The sequence below is a fragment of the Drosophila busckii genome, chromosome X (assembly GCF_011750605.1).
Source record: "Drosophila busckii strain San Diego stock center, stock number 13000-0081.31 chromosome X, ASM1175060v1, whole genome shotgun sequence".
Taxonomy (NCBI): Eukaryota; Metazoa; Arthropoda; class Insecta; order Diptera; family Drosophilidae; genus Drosophila; species Drosophila busckii.
Genome location: NC_046608.1, coordinates 7,287,413 through 7,313,552, shown reverse-complemented (window position 1 = coordinate 7,313,552; position 26,140 = coordinate 7,287,413). Strand labels below are relative to the sequence as shown.

Genomic DNA, 26,140 nt, shown 5'->3' with positions numbered 1-26,140 from the left:
AACAATACATACATGTATATTTTTGTATGTATTTTTATTTTTATTGAAATTAAAAAGTTATGTATGCACAAATCGTTTTGTCAACTTTTGTTTTTATTCAATGCTTACAGTTGCCAGTAAAAAGGCAAAAAAAATTAACACAAAACAAATAAAAGGTACAAAAGAAATTTGAACTTACCCTGGAACATATTTATCGAACGTACTTGGAGTGTTTAAAATCGTTTATTGTTTAATGCTGCTGATCTTTTAAATAGTTTATGAAGCGACCTACTAAGCTACTTAATATGAATTCTATACCAGTTCACTTCCCAAAACATTTAATTGAGCAGTGAAATTGATTTGAATTTAGTAAACAGTTGGTAAGTGAATAATTTAATATGTTTGAATAATTGTTAATAATACTTTCAATTTAAAATTATGTTTGTATTCAGCTGCATATTTATTTTAATTATTTTTTGATAGCATAATGTTGCTTCAAATGCATTTTGTTAGTTTTGTAATTGAAAATTACAATTAAATTAAATTGAAATTTTTTAGAGGGTATCTCCGCTGTCTGCCTGGAGTCCATGGTGTCAACAATTAAATCGCCATAAAATGCTGCTCAGCTTTTTATGCGCAGCACGTGCGGCGCATGAGCAACACAAAGAGCGCCTTTGGGTTTCCAAACTTTCTTCGCGCGCTGCGTGGACGCATTGGCGGCAGTCGGCAGCTTGGCCTGAAGATGTGTGCAACCAAGAGAATCATTTGTCTGCTGCTCTGCTGCAGCTGGGCGCAGGCGCAGCTGGAGTCGCAGGAGGGCAAGATAGACTGGCCCTGGACGCGGCAAAACAAGACGCAAAAGGTGCCGCTGCAGGCGCAGTCGCAGTCGCCAGTACAGCTGCCGAATTTCGACTTCGCGGAGATGGACATAAGCAGTTTTCAGTCGGGCTTTGAGCGGCATCCGTGCCGGAGAGTGTGCCAGCAGGGTCAGTCGCAGCGCTGCTATTACCAGCTGGTGGTGCACAACTATAGACGCTTGGGTGCGGAGTGCCAGCGGTGTCAGTATGATGAGCGCGCCTGTGCGCAGGAGCAGTGCATCTATGGCGATGGTGTGCCCAATCCGGTGATGGCCGTGAATCGGCAAGTGCCCGGACCGCCCATAGAGCTTTGCGAAAACGACACGGTGGTGGTGGATGTGCTCAACTATCTGAGTGAGCCGACGACGATGCATTGGCATGGCGTCCACATGTCGCGCACGCCGGAAATGGATGGCGTCGGCTATGTGACGCAGTATCCGGTGCAGCCGGGCGAGGTGTATCGCTATGAGTTTCTGGCGGATCGCAGCGGCACCTTGTGGTATCACAGCCACATGGGCTGGCAGCGTGGCTTTGGCGATGCTGGGTTGTTCCTGGTGCGGCAGCCGCATCAGGCCAATCCGCATGCGCGGCTCTATGACTACGATCTGGTGGAGCATGCGCTGATGGTGCAGGACATATTCTATGACTATCAGCTGCAGGAGGTGCGCAACATACTGATCAATGGCAAGGGACGCAATCATCAGAGTCAGCTGCCGGATCAGGATCCGCGTCATCGCTACGAGCGGATAAAGGTCACTCCCGGCTATCGCTACCGCATGCGTGTCGTGCTCAATGGCGTGCTCAACTGTCCCGTGGAGTTCAGCATTGAGCAGCACAAGCTGCTCATCATCAGCGCCGATGGCAACGACATTGTGCCCGTTCTTGCCGATGGCTTCTTCCTCACCTCGGCCGAGCGCTTTGACTTTGTGCTGGAGGCCAATCAGTATACCAAAAACTTTTGGATACGTCTGCGTGGCTATGAGCAGTGTGAGCAGCGCAAGCTTTACCAAGGCGCCGTGCTCAGCTATCGTGGCGCCGCCAAAAGCGCGCTGCCTCCCAACGATATACTCCAGCGCCAGCCCCAGCCCCAGCAGGGCAGATCTCTACCTGAACCGCGGCTTATCATCAACGATTATCGCTACGCCAATGCTACGTTTACAGCACAACGCCAGTCACAGTTACGTCAAGCTGGCATCGGCGGCGGCGCCGCAACTGCTCCTGCTCCCAAGGATGTGGGCACTGTCTCGCTACGCTCGCTGCAACCCGTGCCCTGGCCACGTTACTCCAAGTTTCTTACCTACTATTCCCATCTGAGCATACGCCAAGCGGCCAATGGCGAGCTGCTCTTTCAAACCGACGAGATCAGCTTTGACACTTCGGGCATTTCGCTGCTCCAAGGGCGTCAGCTTTATCGAGATGACGCTCACTACTGCAATCGCAGCTCGCTGGCTGCCCAGGGACGCAGCTGCGCACGTGAGACCTGCGAATGCGTTCACGTCATACGGCTGCCCGCCTATCGCGCCATCGAAATCGTTGTGGTCAACCACATGGACTCAACGCATCCCATACATATGCATGGCTATACTTTCCGCGTTGTGGCTCAACGTGTGCTGGGCAATCAGAACGATCTGCGAAACGTAAGCTGAGCTAATTTTCACTTTTCCACTTTGCCTAGCTCACAAATTCTCTGCGCAGATTCAAGAGCTGGATCGCCGTGGTCAGTTGCCACGCCTGTCAGATGACTACGCTGCCGTTGAGAAGGACACTGTGCAGGTGCCAGCCCTGGGCTATGTCATACTGCGCTTTATATCCGACAATCCGGGCTTCTGGAGCTACCATTGTCACATTGAGTCCCATGCTATTCAGGGCATGACCGCTGTACTCAAAGTGGGCGAGAATCATCAAATGAAGCGTATTCCGGCCAAGGTGCGCTGTTAACAGTTTTTTTTAAAGCCAATTTTTTTTTATTTATATATTTTAATTACTAAGCTAATTTTTATTTCCCAAATAATAATTTTAAGCCAAGCACAAATTGCGTAAATTCCAAATAAGCAGCATTAAGCTTAAAAAGCAAACGTTGCACTGCTTGAAAAAGGCTCAAATTTAAATAATGCACTGCTTTCAAGCACGAACTGCTTTAAAACTGTGGCTTCTTTCAGCGCTTCGCTTGTAAGCTGCTGTCTATTTGCTTATTTACTTTTTTGTTCAGCAAAAAATAAATGGAGTTTTGTTTTTGCAACTCTCTACTAATCAATTTTATTTAATTTAAATAATTTTCAAAGTGGCATACAACTTTGCGGCTTAATTTAGTCAAAAATACAGTTGATCTGTATGTGTATGTGGGAGGATTGGGGGTAGAACAGAGTGTGTGTCAACATATAACTAACGATGGTCTCGTCCTCCGACTACTTGTAGACAGTTTGCAACAGTGGACGGCGTCGCTGCTCCACGGGCTTGTAGGCATGCTGATAGACGCTGGCCAGACGCCAGTGCTCCGGATAGCCACCCTGGCCGGCGCCGCCGCCTTGGCTGCGAAATGGCGGCACCAGCGTATCAATGTCATAGTTCTTCTTGGCATACGGCTGGCGAGGACGCGGCACAACGAGCACGCGACCGGCAGCGCCGCAACTGGGCGAGGATACACCTATGAAGTCGCCCGAGGCATTCAGCTTGGGCATGCCGGCGCGAAAGGCAGCCTTGCTGGTTAAACAATGTCCATGTCCACCATGGGCAGATGGACAGCACTTGGGTGCGGGCGCCACCTTATGGCAAAGACGACGCGCCGGACGACGCAACAGCTGATCTCGCTTGCAGTGCGGTGAACCTCCACGGCCACCACCACCACCACCGCCATGACAGCCGCCCAGCTGTAGACCGGAGCCATGGCAATCATCAGTGTCCGGTCCCAGATATTTCTCGCGCAACGCCTGGTAGGTCTTGTCGCCCAGCATGGGCGAGGACTGATACTGCTTGGCCATGCGATTGCTGGGCAGGCCATAGCCTGCACTTGGAGCTGGAGCACGCCGGCAATGCGAGGCGCTGGAGTCGCGCGAGACGCTGCGCGCTCTGGGCGGAGCACGCTCGTAGTCGCAGGCGCAGTTGTCGTTGCGCTCCACCGGGCGTCCGGCAAAGTCCGTTTTGCGGCGCAGTATGTCCTTGTCGAAGAAATCCGGCTCGCCCAAGGTACTGGTAAAGACGCCAGCAGAGCGTCCCAGCTCGGCATTGGATTGCTCCTCGCGTGGCGTTTTGACGCAGGTGAAGACTGCGGGACCGGCCGTATCATTGCTGCCATCAATGTGCCGCGCCAGACGCGGCTCATCCGCTGGATTGGCGGGCTTAAAGTCCCAGCCTATGGCCAAATCCATGGCGCCCATTTTCTTAGCAGGCGCCGAGCCCACGCCGCGATAGTTGTCACCAGCCAGCGCCTTGGGCAGCACACCACCTGTCTTGGGTCGAAACACTTTCATCTTGGTGCAGTGCGTCGGACCAGCATTGTGCGTCTTGACGCCCACGCCCGTGGCAATGGGATCAATGTCCAGCGCTAGGCCACCATGGCTGCCGCTAATCTGCGCCTTGCGATACGCCAGATCCGCCACGCAATCCGGCAGCGGCTGATGATCCAGATTGTCGTGATGCATGCGCTTGGCCAGCTCAAAGTTGGCATAGGCCGGCACCACAGGCGACGGACAACGCTCGTTGGGCTTCTCCGTAATCGAATGCAGTGGCATCTTCTGCTCCCGCTCCCGCTGGGGGTCTCGCTGTGGCTCCCTGTTGAGCACCGGCAACGAGATGAGATCCTTGCCAGGCACAAAACCAAAATCGTCGCCCTGCAGCAAATCGCTCTCGCAGCTGCTACTTTGATTCAAGTGTCCCGTGTATCTGGCTTGGGCCGCAGCCAAAGACGGAAACTGTCTGCCCACCGCCGAGCTCACCTCACGTGCTCCCTCCGCCGTGGCTCTGTATTTGTCCCCCGCTTTGCTCTCGTGCTCCTGCAGATATAAACGGTTCAGCGGCAGCTCACGCTCCACGCCCAGCTGGCGATCCAGCTTCTGTTCCAGCAGCAGCTGGTGCGATGGCAAACGGTACTCGGGCGCCGTAAAGTCACCAGGTGTGTAGCTCAGATCCGGCGGCTTGTAGCTCCCGCTGCTCTCCACTGCTTGTGACATATTTGTGTTCGTATTTTTTTTTTAGATCAGTATGCAGTGTGCTGCTTTATTGAGGTGCGACAGAGACAGAATGAGCGCGTGAGATGAGGTGTGGTGAATATGAAAATGAGAAAGCAAGCAGTGTAGCATATGAATGGTGAGTTTGTAATTTTGAATTACATTTGCTTAAGCCAAGAGCTGCAGGCGCATTTTTTAATCTCGGTTTTAATCAAATTCGAAATTAAATGAATTTAGCAAGCCGCTAACCTAGCTTAAATTCCATATACCTACCATATAAATAACTTGCTAGCTTCAGCTCTACTTGCTCTTTGTCTTGGATGGCGCCTTTGTAGGTGACTTGGCTGTGGACTTTGACTCCTTGGTAGACTTTGTGTCTGATTTATCGGACTTATCCTTGTCCGAATTGGCAGTCTGCGGCTCCTTGATAACGGTGCCAGTGCCAAAGCCGCGATTGGCGCGATTATATTCAAAGGCAGTCACCGGACGCTTGCGTAAACGCTTGCGATTCCGCAAGGATGTGTCAGCCACCAGCGGTATTAGTTTCTCATTTGCCTGCCAGCGTAAATTCAAGTCATAATAACTCTTATAAAATAGTCTGTGGTCTTACTTTGGGCAAACACTTCTGATGCTTGCAGTGCTTATGCAGATGCTCGATTTTGAGCAGCTGCTGCAGGCCCTCGCACTTCTCCTGGCACTTGGGACGCTCCCAGTAGGGATCGCCTTTCTTGCCGAGCGTAGTGCGCCAATCGCACTTGGTCTGCTTGTGTCGCTCCCACTGGCAGCAGCAGAGATCTCGCGGAAAGTCGCGATATTTGTAGCGTCCACTCAGGCAGGCATCGTAGGCGTTGGCAAAGCTGCGCGTGATGCGCAGCGGCAAGTGGTAAGTGCCACGATAATGACCCAAGAAGTGACCCTCACTGTAGGGAGCGAAGTAAGTGAGTGAGTGCAACTTAAATAGAGAAGAGCAGGCTTACCGCGGTGCCTTGGGCAACAGATGTCCCTGGTTATCAGTTATGGGCTTGCAGTTGCTGGCCAGCGAACGTGGGCGTGGCGGCGAGAAGCGCGGATACTCCCAGTTAGCGTTGCTCTTGGCGCGATAGGTACGCTCGTACTAAAGTGGGAGAGAGGGAGTGAGAGACAATTTGCAGCTTTAGCCACCTGTTTCAATAGTCAACCAAGTCACAGACTCCGTGTAAGCCAACTAAGGCCATTATTTATGAACGCTAAGCAAACCAATTGATAAAAAGTACCCGCTTGTCAACTCCCCTCAATGCCAAATGCCAAATCCCAAGCCAACCCAACCCAACCCAACCCTTGTGCATCCAGCGGGGTAGTCTGGCAATTACACGGCGTAATTGTAATCTCTCTAGCTTTCTCCCTCTCTCTCGGTCTCTCTTGCTCTGTCTCTGAGTGTTTGTGACATGTGTAAAAAAGCATTTTGTTTAATGCCACTTAATACCTTGTTTGCCTTTTTAAAGCAACAACAACAACAACAGACATAAAAAACTATAACTATAAAGAGTGAAGCTACATTTGGCTGCTGTTAAAAAAAATACCCTGTACAAATTTGTTTACGACTTTTGCTTTTAAAATAAAAATACAGGCATTCAATAATTACAGCAAATCGAAAATAACTAGCAGCAAATACTAAAAATGATGCATTTATGCATTTAATAAAATAAAAATAATACGACTGTTACTTAAAAACATTTAATGTATAATACGCATGCAGCATTAATAAAGAAATGAATAAATAAAAATGATGGTTTAATTATTTCGTAGTAAATTAAAACTTTATGTCTATCAATTTGTATTAAATATTAATAATATACCCAATTATCAAACTTTATGCCAGGGTATTGGCTGGAACCGGTAGCTACAATTGTTGCCATACGTTTGCTGCTCTGCCTGGGATTACGTTGGAGAACATTTATCAGCCTGCTGGCCAGCACCACTTGATCCTAAACAGCTGTTGATCAAGCATTTGCTAGCAAAATGCTAAATTATTGGATACATGGGAGCTCCATAAGAATTTGCGAATTTCCCACGCAGGCGTTACAATTTTCAATTACAAACAAGCAACATGTAAATTTGTGATTGGTAATTCAATACCAAGTGGCACGCCCACACCGACGCCCAGCACAGTGGGCACGTGTGCAAGTTGTCAACACTTGATGGTGATTGAAGATGCTCCGAGGGCCTGATGGAGTGTGTGAATGAATGAAGAGCTCAACTCAGCGTGGGCGGGTGGCACGCGTTTGAACCGCAACAGGGTGTGGCATTGGAGGCGTTGAAGCATTGCAACATTGTAATTAAATTTGCACGGCAATTACACAAGAATGAGCGACAGCAGCTGGCCCAGGCTCAGAGAGATAAAGTTCCATAATGTGTTGTCAACAGGCTGTAACCAAGTCGCCGTCGCCGTCGCTGTCTCTGTGACTGGATGTGTTAGTCAAGTGGCTTTGCCAGGCGTGAAATACAAATTGATTTTAAACTCAATTAGCAACAAAGGAACTGCAGCTATCGAAGAGATAGTAATACCCTCAAGCCCTCTAACCTTACCCCCAACCCAACAATGCGCCGCAGCTGAAGCCGAAGCCGAAGCGTTGATGTTGATGTCAACCCTCTGGGGTGCAATTTATCACATGGCTTTATGTCCAGCCGCCAGGATTAGTCAGTCAAAAAGCTACCAGTCGTGCACGTGCAGCAACCAAAACGTTGCACTTGTGCTTGCAACCCAACCCCCCTACCCCTCTCTTAAACTCACTTACTGAGCATGAGAAGTTTTGAGGCCAAAGCTGTTGTGGTCGGAGGCGTAACACTTAAGGTAATTTCACGCTTTGCTGTCGTCTCCAGCTTCTTCCTGGCAATCAATTTAACCAGCGCCAGCAGCAGCAGCTGTCAATTTATCTCTGTGCTCAATTGGAATTGCAATTGAAATGCCATTAAATAGATACAAGCACTCACAATCGATTTGCACAAGCACAACAAAAACAAAAAAAAAAAAACAAAAATTAGTTTGTTTTATTATTAAGTTTAGATTTTTGCACTGGCGCCTGAAACGAAAATTCCTTTAGCGCTTTTGTTTTTAACGTCTATGATGAAAAATAACTATAAACAAGTTGCGTGGCAATCAACAACGTTACCGTTACCGTTACCAAGTAAATAAACTTGGACTGTCGCTATTTGCCAAAGTTGCAATGCAAGCAGCTCCATGGGGCCCAGAAGGGCAGACGCGGGGAAACACGAGGCGAGCTGGTGACAGGAACGGGGCACGGATATGAAAATATAAATAGTTACTGGGAATACAAAGAGAAAGCTCTACCGACAAAATTGTCAATAAAGCAAGACTAAAAATAGCCATGATCAATTATTATATCAAACAAAAAGAAATCTAGCATAAAGTTGTAATATTTGCCAAAAATTATTGTAGGCTGTGGCCAATTGTTAAATATGCCAGTTGAAATTTATGTTTAGACTTGAAGCTGATGCCAATCAAAGACAAAGACAAGTTGAACATTCAGGTTGGCCCTGTTTTATTGCTATACATAGCACTCAGATTGGGGCCACATTGTGGGTGGCAATGTGGGCGCATATGCTGCAAAGTTCCAAGTATTTCGCAAGAGAACGAAAGTTAAACTTGGAATGCAATAACAGTTGCTATAATAAAAAAAAAACTATTATTAAAAGCAGTCTAACGAATTAGGCAAAGCGAAGAAATAATATAAAGCTAATAGAGTAGTTTTTACTTTGATAAGTCCCCGAATATATTTCTAGACTTTCTTATAAGCTTACCTGCAAAGCGCTAAAGTTGAACGCCATTTTACTTTATTTTAAAATTTTGTATTTGCTATAAACTGCAGTCGAAACATTAAACGTTAAGCTTATTTGAAATTTGTACAATTAAAAAAACAACAAGTAGATAATAAAGTTGCGTATTTATAAACTGTCGAGTTTAAAATGAAATTTCGAAGCAAGAAGCACAGGCAACTTTATGCTTGTCGACACAGGGGGCGTGGCTTTGTTACACACACACACACACACACACACACATAAATATGGGGGCGTGTGCGGATGCTGCGCGCGTTGTTGGCGCTGGGGAGCGGCCATGAAGTTGGGCCACAGCTGCCGCTTGGCTGGCTAAATGGCAAAGCAAATGGAAAAGCGGAAAATGCCAGATGAGCACACGAAGCCGTAGCTTGCCAGAAAACAGAAGAGTATGTAAATAATAAATATATACATACATACACATAAATATGTATGTGTGCTTTAATATATCTTCATAGTCTGTTGCATTATTTGCTGCTGTTTGTTTCTTAAGCAAACTGATTTAATCGTTATATAAATTTAGTTTGCGATAAGTTTTGCATTTTGAACTCGGACTTTATATAAATATTACATTTATTGTTTAGCTTGGATATAAACAAATATCACGTATTAAATGCTAGATTATATTAGAGATTATATATATATATATAGTTATGTTTATGCTATACACCAAAAAAAAAAACTATTCACCTATGACTAAGAGACTTTGGAATATGCTTTGGCTTTGGTTTTGGCTTATTTTCTAGCTGTCGGAAGATGTCGAAGTGAAGCCCTGGCTCGCAAGGAAACTGGAGGCAGCAGCAGTGGCGGCGTCTCAGGGCGTCTCGAGCACATGATTCAGATAGGCTATGTAGCAGATGGCCAGCTTGAGTATCTCGATCTTGGAGAGCTTCTTATCGGGCGGCAGTGTGGGCAGCAGCTTGCGTAGCTCTGCGAACGATACATTGAAGGCTTCAACGCGTACGCGCTCCCGCGTCGCATGTGCAGTGCGATACTTGAGTGTGGCGCGTCGGCGACGTCGTCGCTCCTCGCGTGACAGGCCCACCAGCTCGGAGGGATCCAGATGTGCAATGGGCGTGGTGCGTCGACGTGGCGCCGGCGTTGGCGGCGGCGGCTGTGCCGGCTGAGCGGCCGTCTCGCAGGCAATGTGCGCCTGAAATCTCTGATCAATGTCCAGCGTTGTGCTGGCTGCATAATCATCGACATGGCCATGGCTATGACCATTGGTAAGCGCATTGTTGGCGGCTATCAGATCGTCCGTCTGCTCCAAATAGTAACGACTCAAGGAGATGCTTTGCGGCGCCGCTGGTGCCAGATGGCTCATGTCATAGACCATTGCCAGCTGCTGCTCCTCAACGAGCGTCTGTTGCTGCATAAATAAAAATCGTGTGTAAATTGCAAGGCGACAATAGCAAGTGCTTAAAATTATTTCTATCTTTGCTCAAATACTTTCGCTACTTTCTCCGACCCTACGCCATAAATTAAGCGAAATCAAAGGATGCAACCTGCATTATTGATAAGTGTGTGTGTTTGTCAAAGGGTGTGTGTGTGTGGGTTCTGTCAACCCTATGCGCACTTGCCACAAGCGAATCCAACTCTTTATCCAACTCCCCCCGCCAGGCCTACGGCTGTGGTCACGTGTCCTGTTTGCGTTTCCTATTATTATGTGTGTGCGTGGTTTTTCATTTGTTTTTATTGTACTTATTGTATTTATTGTTATTGTTATTATTTGCAGCATATTTTCACACCTACACAAATAGCTGAACAATCGCTACAGATGGATTTATTATTTGCCCGCGGGAGTTGAATATGAAAAAGTGTAGCGCACCCTTTTGGGATTTTCGATTCGTTTAATGGCCTTTTCTTTTCACACAATTTTAACGAATTTCTCAAAATTAAAAGGCGTGCTATAAAGTTTGACTATATGTCACTCTAATGGTCACAGAAAAAAACTATATAAAAAAAATTATCTAACTATATTCAAGCCTTTCACTTTAATTACTTACAGTAAATTCTATCACTGTGTAATTTTATACACTTGTGTCTAGCTCTTGATTCGCACAATTCTTTGAGATTGGTCTGTTCGTCCTAAGCTTTGCTGTCGAACTGAATTAGTGTCAGGATGATGCAGCATCCTTTATACGGTTGCGTGCAATAAGAATCCTGCAACCCCAATTGGCCAGTATATTGGGTAACCAATCACAGCACAGCATCCCCCGTTCAACAAAATGGCGTCTGCTTTATATTTATATAATGTTTTACATAATGTATTAGCAATAAAAAATATTTCTATGCAAAATGCTGTCGAGTTTTTTATTTGTAATAAATTATTACTACATTTTTTTTTTATTAAATGTGCTTAAAATATGCTGGCATTTACAATTTTGTTTTAAAAATACTCTAAACGAGAAAAAGAATTACACTGACAATATTCATTAGTATTAATATATAATTATAGTCTGCAAGGTGTTCTACAGGTTAATTCCAAAACAGTTCAATATTTTCTTCAGTTGCCCCATTAGCTCTTTGCACTTTGAAATTGTGCGCCCAACGTGAGCTATCGATAAATCTTGTCCAGTGATATCAGTGTATCAACAGGCGTGCAACTCTATCAACGTTGCTTTCATAACCAACCAGCTGTTGGCTGCTCGTTGCCGATTTTGCTTTAATTTTATTGTAAAACATAATTGTTAAATAAAATGAATACCTTCAAGCTTCTAAGCCCGCTCCAACTGGGCTTGGCAGCCACACGCAGCTATGGCAAACATAACAAAAAGTTTTTATACAAAGACGGCAAGAAATATGAAAGCATCATTTACTATCCGAGGTAAGAGATATTCTGGATAAATAAAACCACTAAAATAAAAGCACGTCTACATTTTCAGAACTGCAGACCAACAGGATCCACCAGTAGAGCCAGCCAAGCTATTTAGAGTGCAGCGCATCAAGCCCGTAAAGGGCAATCCGTATTGGGAGAAGCGCATACTCAAGGATTTGGGTCTAGACGGCAAGCAAAGTGACTTTACCGTAGTCAAAAACATACCCGAAAATAATGCGCGACTATGGAAGATCAAACACTTGATTAAAGTGTCTCCCGTAACGTATCCCTATGGCGAACCCACCGCTGATGATGTTAAGCACACAATACTAAAAGAGAATGGCGAGTGCTTGGTTACAAAGGATATTGGACCTGTGGAATTACGCTATGGGGCACGCGATCAGTTTGATCAGCACTCCAAGCGCCTTGACACCGATCTGTTAAAGAAGGACGCGCGCCTCAAATGGCTGAACCCTTGGTAAAAGCAAAGCATGTTATAAAAAACTAAGTTTATTATATAAACATGTTAAAATGACCTGAGAAGTAGCTTAATTCCGTTCGTTGGCGAGCATTGCCACTTTCTTCTCGATCGTCTTACAACCTGATATGGCAAACATACCATGCACTGGATCAAAGTTTACTGCATTGCTGACAACCGTATTGATCTTGTCCTGCGATGGGTGAATACGCCATTTCTCAAATTCGACCTCAGCACATTGCACTACGTGTGCCTTTTCCAATGCTAGGAATGGGATATAATGGTCGATGACGTGCGCTTCAATCATGTTTGTCTTTTTTAGGCCACCATCCAAGTTGTAGGCAGCTTTCCTTAGCATCTCCTCGAAATCAGAGAGGCGCGTTTCTTCGCGTCGCTTGCCTTTTTTCATCAAAGCGGCAAGATGGTCCGAGATATGTACGCCTGCAGTATTTGACAGAAATATAAAAATCGCTTTTGTGTAGTCTGTGTCCCGTGCATTGGCCGCATAATCCACTAGAGAAGTAAGCGTATCGAAGACACCAATGGGCATTTTGTCCACCTCATCGAATATAAACATTGAGCGTGGACAATTTTTTATGCTTTCACGCACTTCGGTATTAATTCGCTCCTTATACTCATTTATGCGCCCTGGATGTGAGAAGTCCGCTCGGCCCAGATACTTGTGCACATATTTGCTCTTGGGACCCTCTACGTAGAGCGCTTGTGCAATTTGGTCAGCAACAAAACTCTTGCCGGTGCCCGGCGTACCATGAAAGCTCATAACAAGCGGCTTGCGCGACGGATTGTTGGCTCTAAGATGTGCTACAAGCGCTGGTATAACATGATCCTTTACCAAATGCTGACCAAAGAGCGTATAAGTCAGTGAAGAACTTAACTCTGTAAGTAAGCAAAACTTTCATAATGTTTTTAAACTTTAAATACCAGTTATTACTTAGCATATTGCCCGGTATGCTGCGATCATCGCAGCACTCATAGAATCGGCAATATGTTTGGTCTTTTAAAAAGCCATAGCCTAAGGCACCGACACCGACAGCTGCGCCAATAGTTAAAGGCTCAATGCAGATTATTGGCTTAAAGTCATTTAGGGAAATAAGTAACAGTAAATACAAATATTTGTAATTAATAGAATCAGAACTAGTCATCATCTTGGATGTTGCACTTTAATAAACTGAGTTTTTACAGTAATATATCGAGTGCCTCAACACTGGTACCAGCTTGTGTTGCAAATTTAGTTATCGATAGTGGATGGAGAAGAACCTTATATATATATATATATATATATAGGGTGGTTGAGCGGGGCCCGTAGTTTTGAAAAAGAGAGAGAGCGGTCACGGGGGCATTGATCCCTTCGTGACTGGGAGAAGGAAGGGCGTTTCGAAGTGCGCAATACCTTTGTTCAATTATATGCTTTAAAAGTCTTTTTTTAAAGCAGGCGTGTAAGTTGTGATAATTTACCCTCTGCTTTTGTATTTAAGTAATCATCGATTTGTTGTGTAAATACTAGAGTCGATTAATCGATTATTGGCGCGATTCCAGTCGTTGCAATTTGTTTTAGTTGCGAGTGTGTGCGTGTGCTTGTTTTGTTTGCAACGACAACTAAATTTGCTTGCGGATTGGTAATCAAAGTGAACTTGCCACCGCCATGGAGGACAAAATGGTACTGATGGAGACCTTTGGCGGCAATAATGACATTACTGTGGATACAACCAAATCGGCCATTGCTAAGATGATAATGCGCACCGAGGGTTACCAGACGCGTGTCCGCAAACACATCGATGACAACTACGTTGAGTTTATGCCCAACTACACGTCGCCAGATACTTTTCTGGAGGAATCTAGTACGCTGATCAATGAAGTCAGCGACCTATTGGGATCTATGGGCAGTGAGGGTCGCGATGCGCTTAAAGAGGCCGGTGCTGAGCTGGCAAAGAGCAAGCAGGATCTGCGTGAAATGCTGCTGGGCCTGCGAGTCAGCGAGCATATACTGAAGGTGGATCAACTATTTCAGTGCGTGGAGGAGGCCAAGGCCAACAAGGATTGCTTGATTGTGCTCGATTTGATGAGCAAACTACATGGCCTTATTTATGGTGAAAATACGCCCGATGCCATGCCTCAAGATATCGAGCGTGTCTTTTGTGCCTTGGACTGCTACGAGACAATCAAAGTTAAGTACCATGTGCAGGCGCATCTTTTACAGCAGAATCTTCAAGAGCGGTTCGATCGTCTTGTGCAATTCAACTGCAAAACATTCCCCAACTCCAAATGCGTTACGCTGCTAGTTAGCAAAGATGAGTCGCAGTTGCAGGATATTGTAATGGCGCTGTTCCAAGAGCGCTACAATCCCGCAAAGCTTTGCTTATTTCTCCTAGAAAACTGCATAGAGCCACTTATACAACGACCAATGTCGGTGGAATACGATGAGCATGCCAAGCATGACAGCTACATTGAGCTCAAGCTCTCCTATTCCACCAAGGAGACTGAGACAGCAACACTACTGCATCCCAACTATCAAGAGGTCTTCAAGCACTTTCGCCAGCTGCTCAAGACCTTGCAGAACATCAACGTTTGCCCACATGGCGAACAGTATGTGTTTAGCATTATAGGCGACCACATTAAGCAGCGCACTCTGCAGCTGCTTGTGAATGAGTGTCTCATGTTAGCCGTGCCCGAAACCATGGAGGAGTACCAAAGCTCAACTCTTTGCACGGATGTGGCACAATTCGAACAGCAGTTAGCCGACACATATCTCATCAATCCGGAGCAGGACACGGCGCTCAGTGAGTTTGTTACCAATTATCACACCTACTTTCGCAATCGACTTGCGAAACGTGTGCTGGCTACAGCACGCGAGATTATACAACGCGACTTACAGGACATGGTGCAGCTGGCTGCCAGTGACAGCGCCGAGCTGGTGCCCTTTCCGCGCTGCATGATTTCCAAAAGTGCACTGGTGAGTATCAAGCATACGAATTTGTTAAACAGCAAATAATTTGACTTCTTTTTCTTTAGGATTTTGCCAAATTAATGGATCGCGTGCTGCGTCAGCCTAGTGATAAAACTGATGAGGTTGCTCCCTTCAGCGGCATCATTAGCATACTGCTAAATACCTACATTGTAGGAGTGCCAAAGGTGCACAAGAAATTGCTGGACAGCATTCCACAACAGTCAGCGTTATTCTACAACAATTGCATGTACCTTACACATATTGTGGCCAAGAAGTCGGACGCTGGCTTCGACAGCTGCCCGGAGCTTATCAAATTGCTGCAGTCTACGGGCAACAAGCAACTGCGCGCACAGCTTAACTATCAGGAGTCCATACTGCTGGAAATTTTGAGCGGCTTTGGTAAGTTTGCCATTGTAATTTATTTAACCAATTTAATTTCAATGCAATTTCATTGCTAGAATTCGAGAGTCCGCACAGCTTGGGCACGGGTCCCTTGCGGCTGGTGCGTCAGTGTCTGCGCCAACTGGAGCTGCTCAAGAATGTCTGGCAGCAGGTGCTGCCCGCCAAGGTCTACAACAGCAGCTTTTGCGACCTGCTACATTGCTTTGCCAATGAGCTCATCCAGCGTGTTTTCAGCCTGCGGGACATTTCCGCCACCATGGCCAGCGAGCTAAGCGATCTTATTGATGTAGTGCTGGAGAAGGCGCCACTTCTGTTTGAGGATCCCGCCGAGGTGCTGCAGGTGCGCTGCTGGTTTAAGCTAAAACAGCTGCGGACCATGATGAATGCCTCGCTCAAGGAAATTACCGAACTGTGGTGTGATGGCGCCGGCGTGCTGACAGCCAACTACAAATCTAATGAAGTCAAGCATCTGATACGCGCACTCTTTCAGGACACGGATCGGCGGGCAAAGGCAATGGCACAAATTGTTTAACGGCCACAGCTTAATGCTTAATTGTATTTTATTATACAGCTATATATATATATGGAATTTTTTTTAACACAATATCATTTGCAATTTGTTGCCAACATATATAAAGAATTTGTAATTATAGTTGGTAATCCTTGTTAGCAAACCCATAATTTTTTCGCCAAAAAGAAAAGAAGCAAATTGAATTTGAACAGAATTTATTTACATATAATAATAGTTTTTACAAGCTCATTTCCTGCCTCGCCTGTAGCATTAGCGGCTGCAGTTGCTCGTGCAGCAGTCGATGTCCGCGTCCATGTGTGACGTTTAAAATACGATGAGCTTCCTGCAAGTGATGTACAGCATGCTTATAGTTGCGCTCATATAATTGTATTTTACCAAGTTTCATGTGCAGCAAGCCCAGCAAAGGATTCCATGCGCCATGATATTTAGCAAAGCCTGGCAATAGACGCTGGCCATAGTCCAGTGCATCTGACCATTTGCCCACATCAATGGCAGCCTCAAAGGCTGCATCCAATGTCTTCACGTGCCACACATTGAGGGAATGCAGAACACCTGACTGCTTCTTCAAGCAAACCTTGCACATGTCCAAATCTGTCAAGGCATGTAAAGTTATGATTAGGTACGTTGCAAGCAATGTTAAGCAAGAAACTTACAGGCTACATCCTTCATGGCATCTAGGCTGGATTGCGTCAAGCTCATAGTCTCTGTGTAATTCTGGCGCTGTTCGGCGGTAACGCTGGCGTTGCAACATTGACATTTCGGCTGTTCTACATCAATGGCAGCCGCACAGCCTTGACAGACTGCAGCATTCATGTCAAGCTGCTCCTGTGGATCAATACACTTGCTGCAAACACACAGAAAGTAATAATGCGCCTTTAGATCTTCTCGTCGCTGTTCAGGTGTGTTTAACAAGTCAATGTAGCTTATGAAGATCTTGGACCAGTCTAAACTGGGCATATCCTCTGTGGCATGCACATGCAGCTCGTTGCCCTCAAAAGTGGCAACCGCATTTGGTTGGCAGCTATGATCTGTTATGGAAACTCCCAAATAAATGGCCGTACCAATGGAGTTCATTTCTGCATCAAGTATATTAAAGCCATTCGTAATGAGCTGCAAAAGATATATGTAGATATAGTGCATCATTAGCATTACAACAGCTGTCGACAGGTGGGCTGGCAAAGTGCCAGCTATTTAGATAAATGCTCACACGTCCGTAAATGCTCATGAGTTCCGTTTTGTTGGGCACTGTGCTGCGACTATTGCTATCGATCATCATATCCGTTAGCACAGCATGCAGTGAATCCAAATGCTCCACACGTTGTGCATCATTTTTAATCTCGGCATAGTCTGCAAGACATTTTCCAAGTCTTAGTGAGCACTTAAAATGAACAAAGGCGTCTCTTACGTGACATTAGATCGCGGAATTTGCGAGAGCCATGCTCTGTGTAATAGCCGCGCTCCAGGTCGCCACCATGCTCCAGACGCAGTATAAGCCGGCAGAGCATGCGCCCAGCATCAGGCACTACACGCGGCTGCACCCGTTTTAGAAAAGGACACTCATGCTTGTGCAGCGGCCAGGCTGCTTGCTGGCAGGCTCGATTACAGTAGGATACATAGCGGCAATTGGAGCACTTTAACACCTTTGCGCTATAAAGATTAGAAAAATATATGTATATGTATATTATATCATCATAAATACATAACTATATATGTGTTACTCACGCCTCCAGGCAGTTATCACAGCGCTCCAGCCGATACTTGGATTTGAGCACAAATGCAAATGGTTTCTCGGTGAGAATGCGTGTACCACGCTTAATGGCTTTTGTGGATTCCATGACTATTGTGACAGCTACACCTTGTTGATGGTAAATGAGCACACACGCATGCCAGCCAGCTCAAAAATAATGCATATTTTCAAATTTGAATGTTTTGCGGCACCTATTTCTAAATTTAGCAAATACAACACAAACAAATTCAAACTACGCAAGCAAAACAAAAGCAATCGGCGGCAGACGCGGACTACTGTATACCCTAGACAAGGCGCTTTAACTGAATGTTATCATAATAATTACAGTTAACGCTTAAATACAATATCTGCTGCTGTTTTGCGCAAGCAAAGCCAACAAAGTACATAGTTGGAGTAATATTTATTTTATTAAATTTACTAAAAATATTTGCTAATTGTATTTACAGGGTATCCAGCAATGAAGTGCGCTTGCAACTATATTGAAAATACTGTTATTATAAAAATAAATATGCAGATAGTATATCATATTGCTGAAAATAGCCTTAAGCATTAAGCAATAACATTAATATTTAAAAATTATAAGCATAATTCATATCATTTGCTATTTTATTGCTCATTAATTTTGAATTAATCTGCAAAGCCCCACATCTGGTAGCGCACCCACATCTGGTAGCGCACCCACAGCTGCTAGGTACATCTGGCAACGCTCTGACAAGCGCATTTGTGACATCACTGGCTGTTGGGCAAATGAAATGAAGCTCTTAATTGTTTTTGGTCAGCCATTGGCTTATTTTTATTTGTGTATGTTTTTATATTTTTTTTTAGCAAACTTATAGCTTAGATACCATAGTATTTAACATAACATACGGTATGCATTGGCCTTCTACAAGTGGAAAATTAAAAAAAAAATCAATTTTTAGTTTAACATATTCTCGCCTTTAGCTGTAATCCCTACCACACAGCACACACGTTCGTCCTTTGTTAATTGTTCTGTGGCTTGGACCATTCCACGCTCAAGATCAAATGATCATAGCCGTGACCGTCCAAGATTTCAATAGCAGCGGAGGCATCCTTGCGTTGTTTGAAGTGCACATAGGCGAATCCCTTGCAGAGGCCGGTGTTTTTGTCGCGCGCAAGATACATCTTGCTCTGTGGGCCAATTTTCTTCACCAGCTCTTCCAAATCAGCTTCAGTCATCGACTCTGACAAGTTGGAAATGCGAATGGCGGCCGTATCATCGCGACCACGCATACCCATCCCGCCCTTTTGGCTGTCCTTAAGGAACGGTGGCACATACTTGCCAGGCTTGGGTGCATCGACAGCGGCAGATGCTGCAGCATTGGCCTTCTTCTCCATAAGATTTGTATCCATGGCAGTTCCTTTGTATGGGCAATTGACGGACCAATGCTCGCCATTGCAAATACGGCACTTGGCAATGTTTTTGGATGGATCCAACATTGGATCGTTAGCCTTCTCATCCTCCTTGGAGTTAAGGAACTGCATGATGATTTCCTCAGACACCATAGTAGTTTGCGAGTTAGGGCCGGGCTTGTCGTTCTTTGACTCACCGAACTTGGACCAAGTGCGACGCTTGGCAACAGTCTTGGGCACTACCTGCTTGGAGATCTTATAGGTACGCACTACTTTCGTCTTCTTATCGTCCTTGTTGTATTTGTACTCCGTTACATACTTGTGGCCGTTCTCAACCGTTTCCGTCGTTGGTGGCAGACCGCCGTAGTCCAACTCCACCTCATCGGCCCAACTGGACTTGATGGTTTCAACGCCTGGCATCTGCAATACACAAAATGTAAATGTGACGTAAGTATCTGAGCACAAGATGCGTTTACGCTTATTAACATACTTTAGCTATGCAAATGAATAACAAAAATTCAATACACAAAATTCGCCACGAGTTTGCAGATTGCGTCCGCACACGAAAAGAGACAATCTAGGGATGGGCAACGTATTATCGCACTGCTACGATAAGTGAGCAGACAGTATTGCCAGATCTGCGCACCGTACTAGGGCCATGCCGTGGCTATCGAAAGTTGGTTAGTAAACCAAGTGCTCATCTCCAATTAAAAGACTTTTGCAAATAACAAAACTTAACAATAATATAGCATACAAGAAAAGGCTTCTCGAAATATACGCTAATGACCAGTTTATATGCTGTGCCCTAGCGGTGCGTTACAGGCACACCGTGACTTAAGACAGTTAATGCGTAATTAGTAAAATTAATAAATAATTAGGTGACACCCACAGCTTGCGTAGCAGAAAGCTGATAACAAAAAAGGCAAAAAGGAATAGAATAGTGTGAGTACATCCATGACATTGTCAAACTATGCCAAATATAGTTGTAATTTTGAATATATACATGCATATACACATCGTATCTGTAGATTAGACATATATTGAATGTGTAAAATATTATTTACTAAAATGTTTTTGATTTTAGTTATACAACAAAGGGACAGGTAAAGAACCTCAAACGACAGCGATGAGCAGTCAGGGACATCATAAGATGCACGGCCTCGGCGGCACCGTAGTAACACTTGCCGCCGGCAACAAAAGCAAAGTAGAATCTGGCCCAGAGTATACGGATGAGATTGATCTGGGCGATCGCTTTTCGGCGGATATTGCACGCCTTTGCATGAATGAACGCTATGCCGACGTGGAGTTCGTGGTTGAGGAGCAACACTTGCCGGCACATCGTGCCATACTTGCCGCACGTAGTGAATATTTTCGTGCGTTGCTCTACGGCGGCATGTCAGAGGCGACACAACGTCAAATTATGCTAGAAGTCCCACTGGATCCATTTAAGGTGTTGCTGCGCTATATATACTCGGGCACATTATCATTGGCCAGCTTAGATGAGGATGCTGTCATCGGTGTGCTGGGGATGGCCAATCAATATGGCTTTCAGGATCTGGAAATGGCCATATCTAAATATCTACGTCAGTATTTAGCGCTTAACAATGTGTGCATGATACTGGATGCAGCCCGTCTATACAATCTCGATGACCTCACACAAGTCTGTCTCATGTTTATGGATCGCAATGCAGCGGATTTGCTGCAGCATGATTCTTTTAAAATGCTCTCGAGGGTAAGCAATTAGTTTGAACATTAACTAACAATTACTATGTGTATTATTTTTTAAAGGAATCGCTGGCGGAGGTACTACGTCGCGATTGTTTTTTTGCGCCCGAGGTGCAAATCTTTTTGGCTGTTTGGAAATGGAGCCGCTATAATCCAGATATCGACATCAAAACCGTTGTAGACTATGTGCGTCTGCCTCTTATGAATTTAGAGCATCTGCTGCAGGTGGTGCGACCCTCAGGCATACTGGAGCCAGACAAGATACTCGATGCAATTGACGAACGCAGCACATCAAAGATGCTGCCCTATCGAGCTGCACTGTGGCCGGAGGAAAATGTGGCCACCTGCAAATATTTATCACGTTGCATTCAAGGCGAATGCCGTGCATCGCTGCTCGATGGCGATGTTACTTCCTATGATATGGAACATGGCTATACGAGGCACTGCATCACAGAAAATGAGGATGCCGGCATTGTAGTAGAGCTGGGCACCATGTGCATGATTAATCACATACGTATGCTGCTTTGGGATCGCGATAGTCGTGCCTATTCCTACTTTATTGAAGTATCTGGCAATCAGCTCCATTGGGAGCGTGTAGTGGACTACAGCGAGTATCATTGTCGCTCCTGGCAATATTTGTACTTCGAGGAGCGTCCCGTTCGCTTTATACGTCTCGTGGGCACTCAGAATACAGTTAACCGGGTGAGTTTGATCATTAAAACATATATGTGTTCAATGTTTAAACTTGAGTATTTTTTTTATTTAGGTATTCCATGTGGTTGGCTTGGAAGCCATGCATACAGCAAATTTTCCCAAGCTGGTTTATGGCTTTGTGGCACCTAAGGCAAATGTGGCGACCATTGAGATGAGCGCCATTGTTACGGATGGCGTTAGTCGTACGCGCAATGCTCTGATTAATGGCGATTTTGCACGCTATGATTGGGATTCGGGCTATACTTGCCATCAGCTAGGCAGCGGTGAGATTGTGGTGCGTTTGGGTCAGCCGTATTATGTGGGATCCATGCGTCTGCTGCTGTGGGATTGCGATGATCGCACCTATAGTTTCTATATTGAGACTTCAACGAACCGCAAAAATTGGCAAATGGTTGTGGATAAGCGTAACGAGAACGTGCGCTCCTGGCAAAACTTTCATTTCAAGCCACGCCCCATAGTCTACATACGCATTGTGGGCACACGAAATACGGCAAATGAGGTAAGTAAAGTGCTCCTAGTTTAGTTGGTTTTACTAAATTTCTAACTTTAACACAGATATTTCACTGCGTTCATTTGGAGTGTCCCACACAGGATAAGACCTATCTGAAGAAAATTGCCGAAATAAAAAAGGAGCGCGATCGTGAGAAATCGCAGGAAACTGAAGTTAAGTTGGATGAAGAGATTGCTAGTACTTCCGGTCTAGCTGGCACTCAATTAGACTTTTCAGCAGTGAGTGCTGACCTACTCAACTGGTCAAATAATCTAACAGCAACAGCATTAAATTCCAAAAAGTCTTCAGAATTATTGGAGTTAAAAAACGATTCTGAAGCTAAGTCTCCTACGCCATCAGAGGAAGCATTACCAGTTGATAAGTCCCCTTCCACGTCTTCACCAGCGAAATCATTGCAGGGAATTTCTGTGCAACAATCGCCCCCACAAGTCCAGTCGCCACCAAAGGACCAGTCGCCACCAATAGACATCCCTGATCGACCAATGAACGACCGTGAACTTTCACCAATTGTTGAAGTAGACAATGAGACAACGTCGCCAAAAAAGCAGCCTGAAAAGTAAAAAAAAAATGAGAGAATAGTTTTGGAACCTTTTTATACGTGATCTTTTTTTATACATATGTCGCAACTCGAAATACTCCTGTGGTCAAAGCGCTGCTACTTACTAACAACAACTTACTGTATGTATTTGCCAAGGCAAACTTAATACCTTATATTTATATACACATATATTTTATATCTGCCTTTATATATTGCATATGCATATTTTTTTATTGTTTGCAAGGCAGCGTGGCTTACTAATAAGCAATATACTTATTTAAATTTACTTACATATAACTTAAAAACAAGTTTGTACATATACGTATATTAATAACCATCTAATCAAGCATGAGACATACATTATATCCTCTCAGCAGAAAAGGGACCCACATTACGGTCGCTGGTGTGTGATTTTCCAGTGTTAATTATGTATTTTATAGGATTTTGTTTATGTATTTATTATTGGTCCCAGAATATTATGTATAATTCTAAATAACTGCAATTGCAATTTGCGAACATTAAATATATATTTAATTACATTACAATTAATTGTGAGTAGAGCTAACCTTAATTTCCAATTCACATGAATTAAAACAAACCAAACTGATGATAACCATTTGCATTGTTTCCATAAATGTAAGTTAGTCAAAGTTGTCAAGTATCTACAATTTGTCATACATACTATGCAAAAGTACTTATATGAAATAAATATAAAAACTACTACTCCCAAATTTTCAAAGTTTTGGCGCCGTTGCCATATCGATTGCTTAAGCAAAATTATTACAATCGAAAAGCAGTGTTAGCATTTCTGTACATTTTGCCGGTTCCTGTTGTAATCATGTGAGTGAATACTGAAAAAAACCAAAAATTAAAATAAAAATAATAAAAGTCAAGCGAGAAACAATTTATTTATAATTCAAGCGCTGTTGTTGTTAGAAATTATGTTTATGTATTTATATTTAGGCATTTGTGAAAAATTATTAGCATGATATCGCTTAGCATCGATACCTTTAAATTTTTGCACTGATACTTAACAGCGTAGCATTGGGGTTGCTAGCAGTTGTTTAACACTGCCACAACAACAACAGTAAAATTTTTTATCGTGTGGTGTGCAAGTGTTTTTTTTTATAAAATATAAGTTCTTGGGAATTCTGCTTCTACTTTAGGTGAGTAAGTAGTGTATAATAATGCGTAAACAGATTTTATATAAACAAAAGTGAAAGGCGTGCAGATATTAATTGGCAAAAGTGACGCGCGCGCGGCAAAAATCCATTAGCAAGCCACACACAAACACACACACAAGCACATTTGCAGATTCACAAATACACAGACGCTTTCGCTTGCAGGCAGATGATGCAAAATACACAAACAAGTTGTAAACGTTTTATTCTAACCAATATTAATCAATTCCAATGCAATCTGTGTTCTGTGCATTTTGTTTGCATTTTCACAGCTTTTCGACGCTGCCGCGCTGTTGCTTAAGTTGGACCACCTACACAGAGGACGTTTAAGTGAGCAAGCTACGACGACGAAAACGCCGCAGCAACGCAGCTTTCCTCCTTGGCGGTCCAACGGTGTGGAACAGTGTTGTTCATGATGTCGGACTACAGCGACTTGGATCGACAAATTGAGCAGCTAAAACGCTGCGAAATCATCCCGGAGAATGAGGTAAAGTCTCTGTGCGCAAAGGCTCGTGAAATTCTAGTAGAGGAGGGCAATGTACAGCGCGTGGACTCGCCCGTAACCGTCTGCGGTGATATACACGGTCAGTTCTATGACCTCAAGGAGCTTTTCAAGGTGGGCGGCGATGTGCCCGAGAAGAACTATCTGTTCATGGGCGATTTTGTAGATCGCGGCTACTACAGCGTCGAAACATTCCTGCTGCTGCTGGCGCTTAAAGTGCGCTATCCGGATCGCATCACACTGATACGCGGTAATCACGAATCTCGTCAGATAACCCAGGTCTATGGCTTCTATGATGAGTGCCTTCGCAAGTATGGCTCAACGGCCGTCTGGCGCTACTGCACCGAAATCTTTGACTACCTCAGCCTATCGGCCATAATCGATGGCAAGATATTTTGCGTACACGGCGGCCTCTCGCCCTCAATACAGTATTTGGATCAGATACGCAGCATTGATCGCAAGCAGGAAGTGCCACACGACGGCCCCATGTGCGATCTGCTCTGGAGTGATCCCGAAGACCAAACCGGCTGGGGTGTTTCACCACGCGGCGCTGGCTATCTGTTTGGCTCCGATGTGGTATCGCAGTTTAATCGCACCAATGACATCGACATGATATGCCGTGCCCATCAACTGGTGATGGAAGGTTTCAAATGGCACTTTAATGAGACAGTGCTGACTGTCTGGTCAGCGCCCAACTATTGCTATCGGTAAAAGCACATGCATGGCTTTAAATAATCATACAGTTTATCTAATCCTTATCTATTGTACTATTCTATTGCAGTTGCGGCAATGTGGCGGCCATTTTGGAACTGAACGAGTACCTGCATCGCGACTTTGTCATCTTTGAAGCCGCCCCACAGGAGAGCCGCGGTATTCCTTCCAAGAAGCCGCAGGCCGATTACTTCCTCTAATTAATGGCGTTGCTGCTGCCCCACGGATGACAAAACTTGGAGCCGCAAATAGATACATACTGATTACTGCCAGCCTGCCTATAAGCAAAGAAATTAATCAATTACACATATACATACATATACGTCTTTATATATACACAAAACGTAATCTTAAGACAGTCAGTCAGTCAATCAGTCCTGCTTATATTTTATGCTCCTTAACATAATTTCATGCTCCCATTTATTCATTATTTTTCCTCTTGTGGCAGCAAAGCCATTTCTTCTTATTTACCTGACCCTAACATCATCTCTAGCTGTAAGAATTAGAATTGTGTAGCCAGTTTCATTTACATTCATTTAGTTAGTTTCCTTGCTCTATATATTTGCTTATATATACATACCTACATATAATAATTTTATATATTCCTAAACAATTCGGCACAACTCTGTGCTTGGCTTAGTGGCCGTCATCTGGTGTGTGTAGCTGGCAACTTGTAATAACATAAGTTTAAAGAATATTTTTTTTTATAATTATCTAAATCATAGTCGCACATTTCAAGAGGAAAAGCCTGCCAACCACCATAGTGCTTCAAAAGCGGCGACTATCGAAATGAAAGTATCAAACATAAAATAACTAAGCAACAGCAACAACAACAAAACAATAAAAATGTACTGTAATGATTTTTAGCGTTTAAGCCACATAAACAAATACACACACACACACATTAACAAAAAAAAAAAAAAACACAGGCAAAGCAATTCTGCATCATGTCAGATTGCAATACATTTACATCAATATATATCTAAATATATGTCTACATACATATATATACATATATATATGCACACGGATATTTAAATAGACTTTGTAAGGAGATCAAAGTGTAGTTATTATTTGGGAGTATCTGTTAATATCTTGATCAAAACTAGACTAGA

General features: G+C 44.3%; 11 protein-coding genes across 12 annotated transcripts; 5 read left to right on the top strand and 6 right to left on the bottom strand.

Moving 5' to 3' along the window:
* Positions 1-715: 715 nt before the first annotated feature.
* Positions 716-2,838, top strand: LOC108607103 (laccase-4). The gene is made up of 2 exons (XM_017997730.1): positions 716-2,473; positions 2,532-2,838. Exons 1-2 carry the CDS (start codon positions 722-724, stop codon positions 2,772-2,774), a joined length of 1,995 nt encoding a protein of 664 aa, XP_017853219.1. The 5' UTR covers positions 716-721; the 3' UTR covers positions 2,775-2,838.
* Positions 2,839-3,066: 228 nt separating this feature from the next.
* On the bottom strand, positions 3,067-5,024 carry LOC108607104. The gene has a single exon (XM_033294452.1). It carries the CDS (start codon positions 5,000-5,002, stop codon positions 3,242-3,244), a length of 1,761 nt encoding a protein of 586 aa, XP_033150343.1. The 5' UTR covers positions 5,003-5,024; the 3' UTR covers positions 3,067-3,241.
* Positions 5,025-5,278: 254 nt separating this feature from the next.
* Positions 5,279-8,935, bottom strand: LOC108605360 (protein Flattop homolog). Its single transcript, XM_017995029.2, has 4 exons — positions 8,798-8,935; positions 5,977-6,113; positions 5,610-5,919; positions 5,279-5,554 (listed from the first exon to the last, which is right to left on the bottom strand). Exons 1-4 carry the CDS (start codon positions 8,822-8,824, stop codon positions 5,300-5,302), a joined length of 729 nt encoding a protein of 242 aa, XP_017850518.1. The 5' UTR covers positions 8,825-8,935; the 3' UTR covers positions 5,279-5,299.
* A 709-nt stretch (positions 8,936-9,644) lies between these two features.
* On the bottom strand, positions 9,645-10,856 carry LOC108606180 (helix-loop-helix protein 1). The gene is made up of 2 exons (XM_017996031.1): positions 10,837-10,856; positions 9,645-10,199 (listed from the first exon to the last, which is right to left on the bottom strand). Exon 2 carries the CDS (start codon positions 10,164-10,166, stop codon positions 9,645-9,647), a length of 522 nt encoding a protein of 173 aa, XP_017851520.1. The 5' UTR covers positions 10,167-10,199; positions 10,837-10,856.
* Positions 10,857-11,463: 607 nt separating this feature from the next.
* Positions 11,464-12,171, top strand: LOC108605693 (39S ribosomal protein L30, mitochondrial). Its single transcript, XM_017995485.2, has 2 exons — positions 11,464-11,657; positions 11,716-12,171. The coding sequence occupies exons 1-2, from the start codon at positions 11,530-11,532 to the stop codon at positions 12,128-12,130; spliced, it is 543 nt and encodes a 180-aa protein (XP_017850974.1). The 5' UTR covers positions 11,464-11,529; the 3' UTR covers positions 12,131-12,171.
* On the bottom strand, positions 12,162-13,298 carry LOC108605692 (torsin-like protein). The gene is made up of 2 exons (XM_017995484.2): positions 13,079-13,298; positions 12,162-13,023 (listed from the first exon to the last, which is right to left on the bottom strand). Exons 1-2 carry the CDS (start codon positions 13,290-13,292, stop codon positions 12,197-12,199), a joined length of 1,041 nt encoding a protein of 346 aa, XP_017850973.1. The 5' UTR covers positions 13,293-13,298; the 3' UTR covers positions 12,162-12,196.
* A 389-nt stretch (positions 13,299-13,687) lies between these two features.
* On the top strand, positions 13,688-16,211 carry LOC108607115 (centromere/kinetochore protein zw10). The gene is made up of 3 exons (XM_017997748.2): positions 13,688-15,097; positions 15,157-15,490; positions 15,550-16,211. The coding sequence occupies exons 1-3, from the start codon at positions 13,790-13,792 to the stop codon at positions 16,023-16,025; spliced, it is 2,118 nt and encodes a 705-aa protein (XP_017853237.1). The 5' UTR covers positions 13,688-13,789; the 3' UTR covers positions 16,026-16,211.
* LOC108607116 (histone-lysine N-methyltransferase SMYD3) lies at positions 16,203-17,999 on the bottom strand. Its single transcript, XM_017997749.1, has 5 exons — positions 17,748-17,999; positions 17,431-17,672; positions 17,233-17,372; positions 16,679-17,135; positions 16,203-16,616 (listed from the first exon to the last, which is right to left on the bottom strand). Exons 1-5 carry the CDS (start codon positions 17,858-17,860, stop codon positions 16,243-16,245), a joined length of 1,326 nt encoding a protein of 441 aa, XP_017853238.1. The 5' UTR covers positions 17,861-17,999; the 3' UTR covers positions 16,203-16,242.
* A 538-nt stretch (positions 18,000-18,537) lies between these two features.
* On the bottom strand, positions 18,538-19,741 carry LOC108606999 (eukaryotic translation initiation factor 3 subunit G-1). The gene is made up of 2 exons (XM_017997575.1): positions 19,634-19,741; positions 18,538-19,563 (listed from the first exon to the last, which is right to left on the bottom strand). Exon 2 carries the CDS (start codon positions 19,561-19,563, stop codon positions 18,754-18,756), a length of 810 nt encoding a protein of 269 aa, XP_017853064.1. The 5' UTR covers positions 19,634-19,741; the 3' UTR covers positions 18,538-18,753.
* Positions 19,742-19,842: 101 nt separating this feature from the next.
* On the top strand, positions 19,843-23,363 carry LOC108606998 (BTB/POZ domain-containing protein 9). Of its 2 annotated transcripts, XM_017997574.1 has the most exons (6): positions 19,843-20,085; positions 20,228-20,875; positions 20,932-21,570; positions 21,635-22,081; positions 22,138-22,311; positions 22,375-23,363. In XM_017997574.1, exons 2-6 carry the CDS (start codon positions 20,270-20,272, stop codon positions 22,651-22,653), a joined length of 2,145 nt encoding a protein of 714 aa, XP_017853063.1. In that variant the 5' UTR covers positions 19,843-20,085; positions 20,228-20,269; the 3' UTR covers positions 22,654-23,363. The 2 variants fall into 2 exon arrangements, with proteins under 2 accessions (XP_017853063.1, XP_017853061.1); XM_017997572.1 differs by having other exon boundaries at positions 19,844-20,085; positions 22,138-23,362.
* A 344-nt stretch (positions 23,364-23,707) lies between these two features.
* Positions 23,708-25,949, top strand: LOC108606915 (serine/threonine-protein phosphatase 4 catalytic subunit). Its single transcript, XM_017997456.1, has 3 exons — positions 23,708-23,797; positions 24,085-25,021; positions 25,096-25,949. Exons 2-3 carry the CDS (start codon positions 24,225-24,227, stop codon positions 25,223-25,225), a joined length of 927 nt encoding a protein of 308 aa, XP_017852945.1. The 5' UTR covers positions 23,708-23,797; positions 24,085-24,224; the 3' UTR covers positions 25,226-25,949.
* The last annotated feature ends 191 nt before the right edge of the window (positions 25,950-26,140 follow it).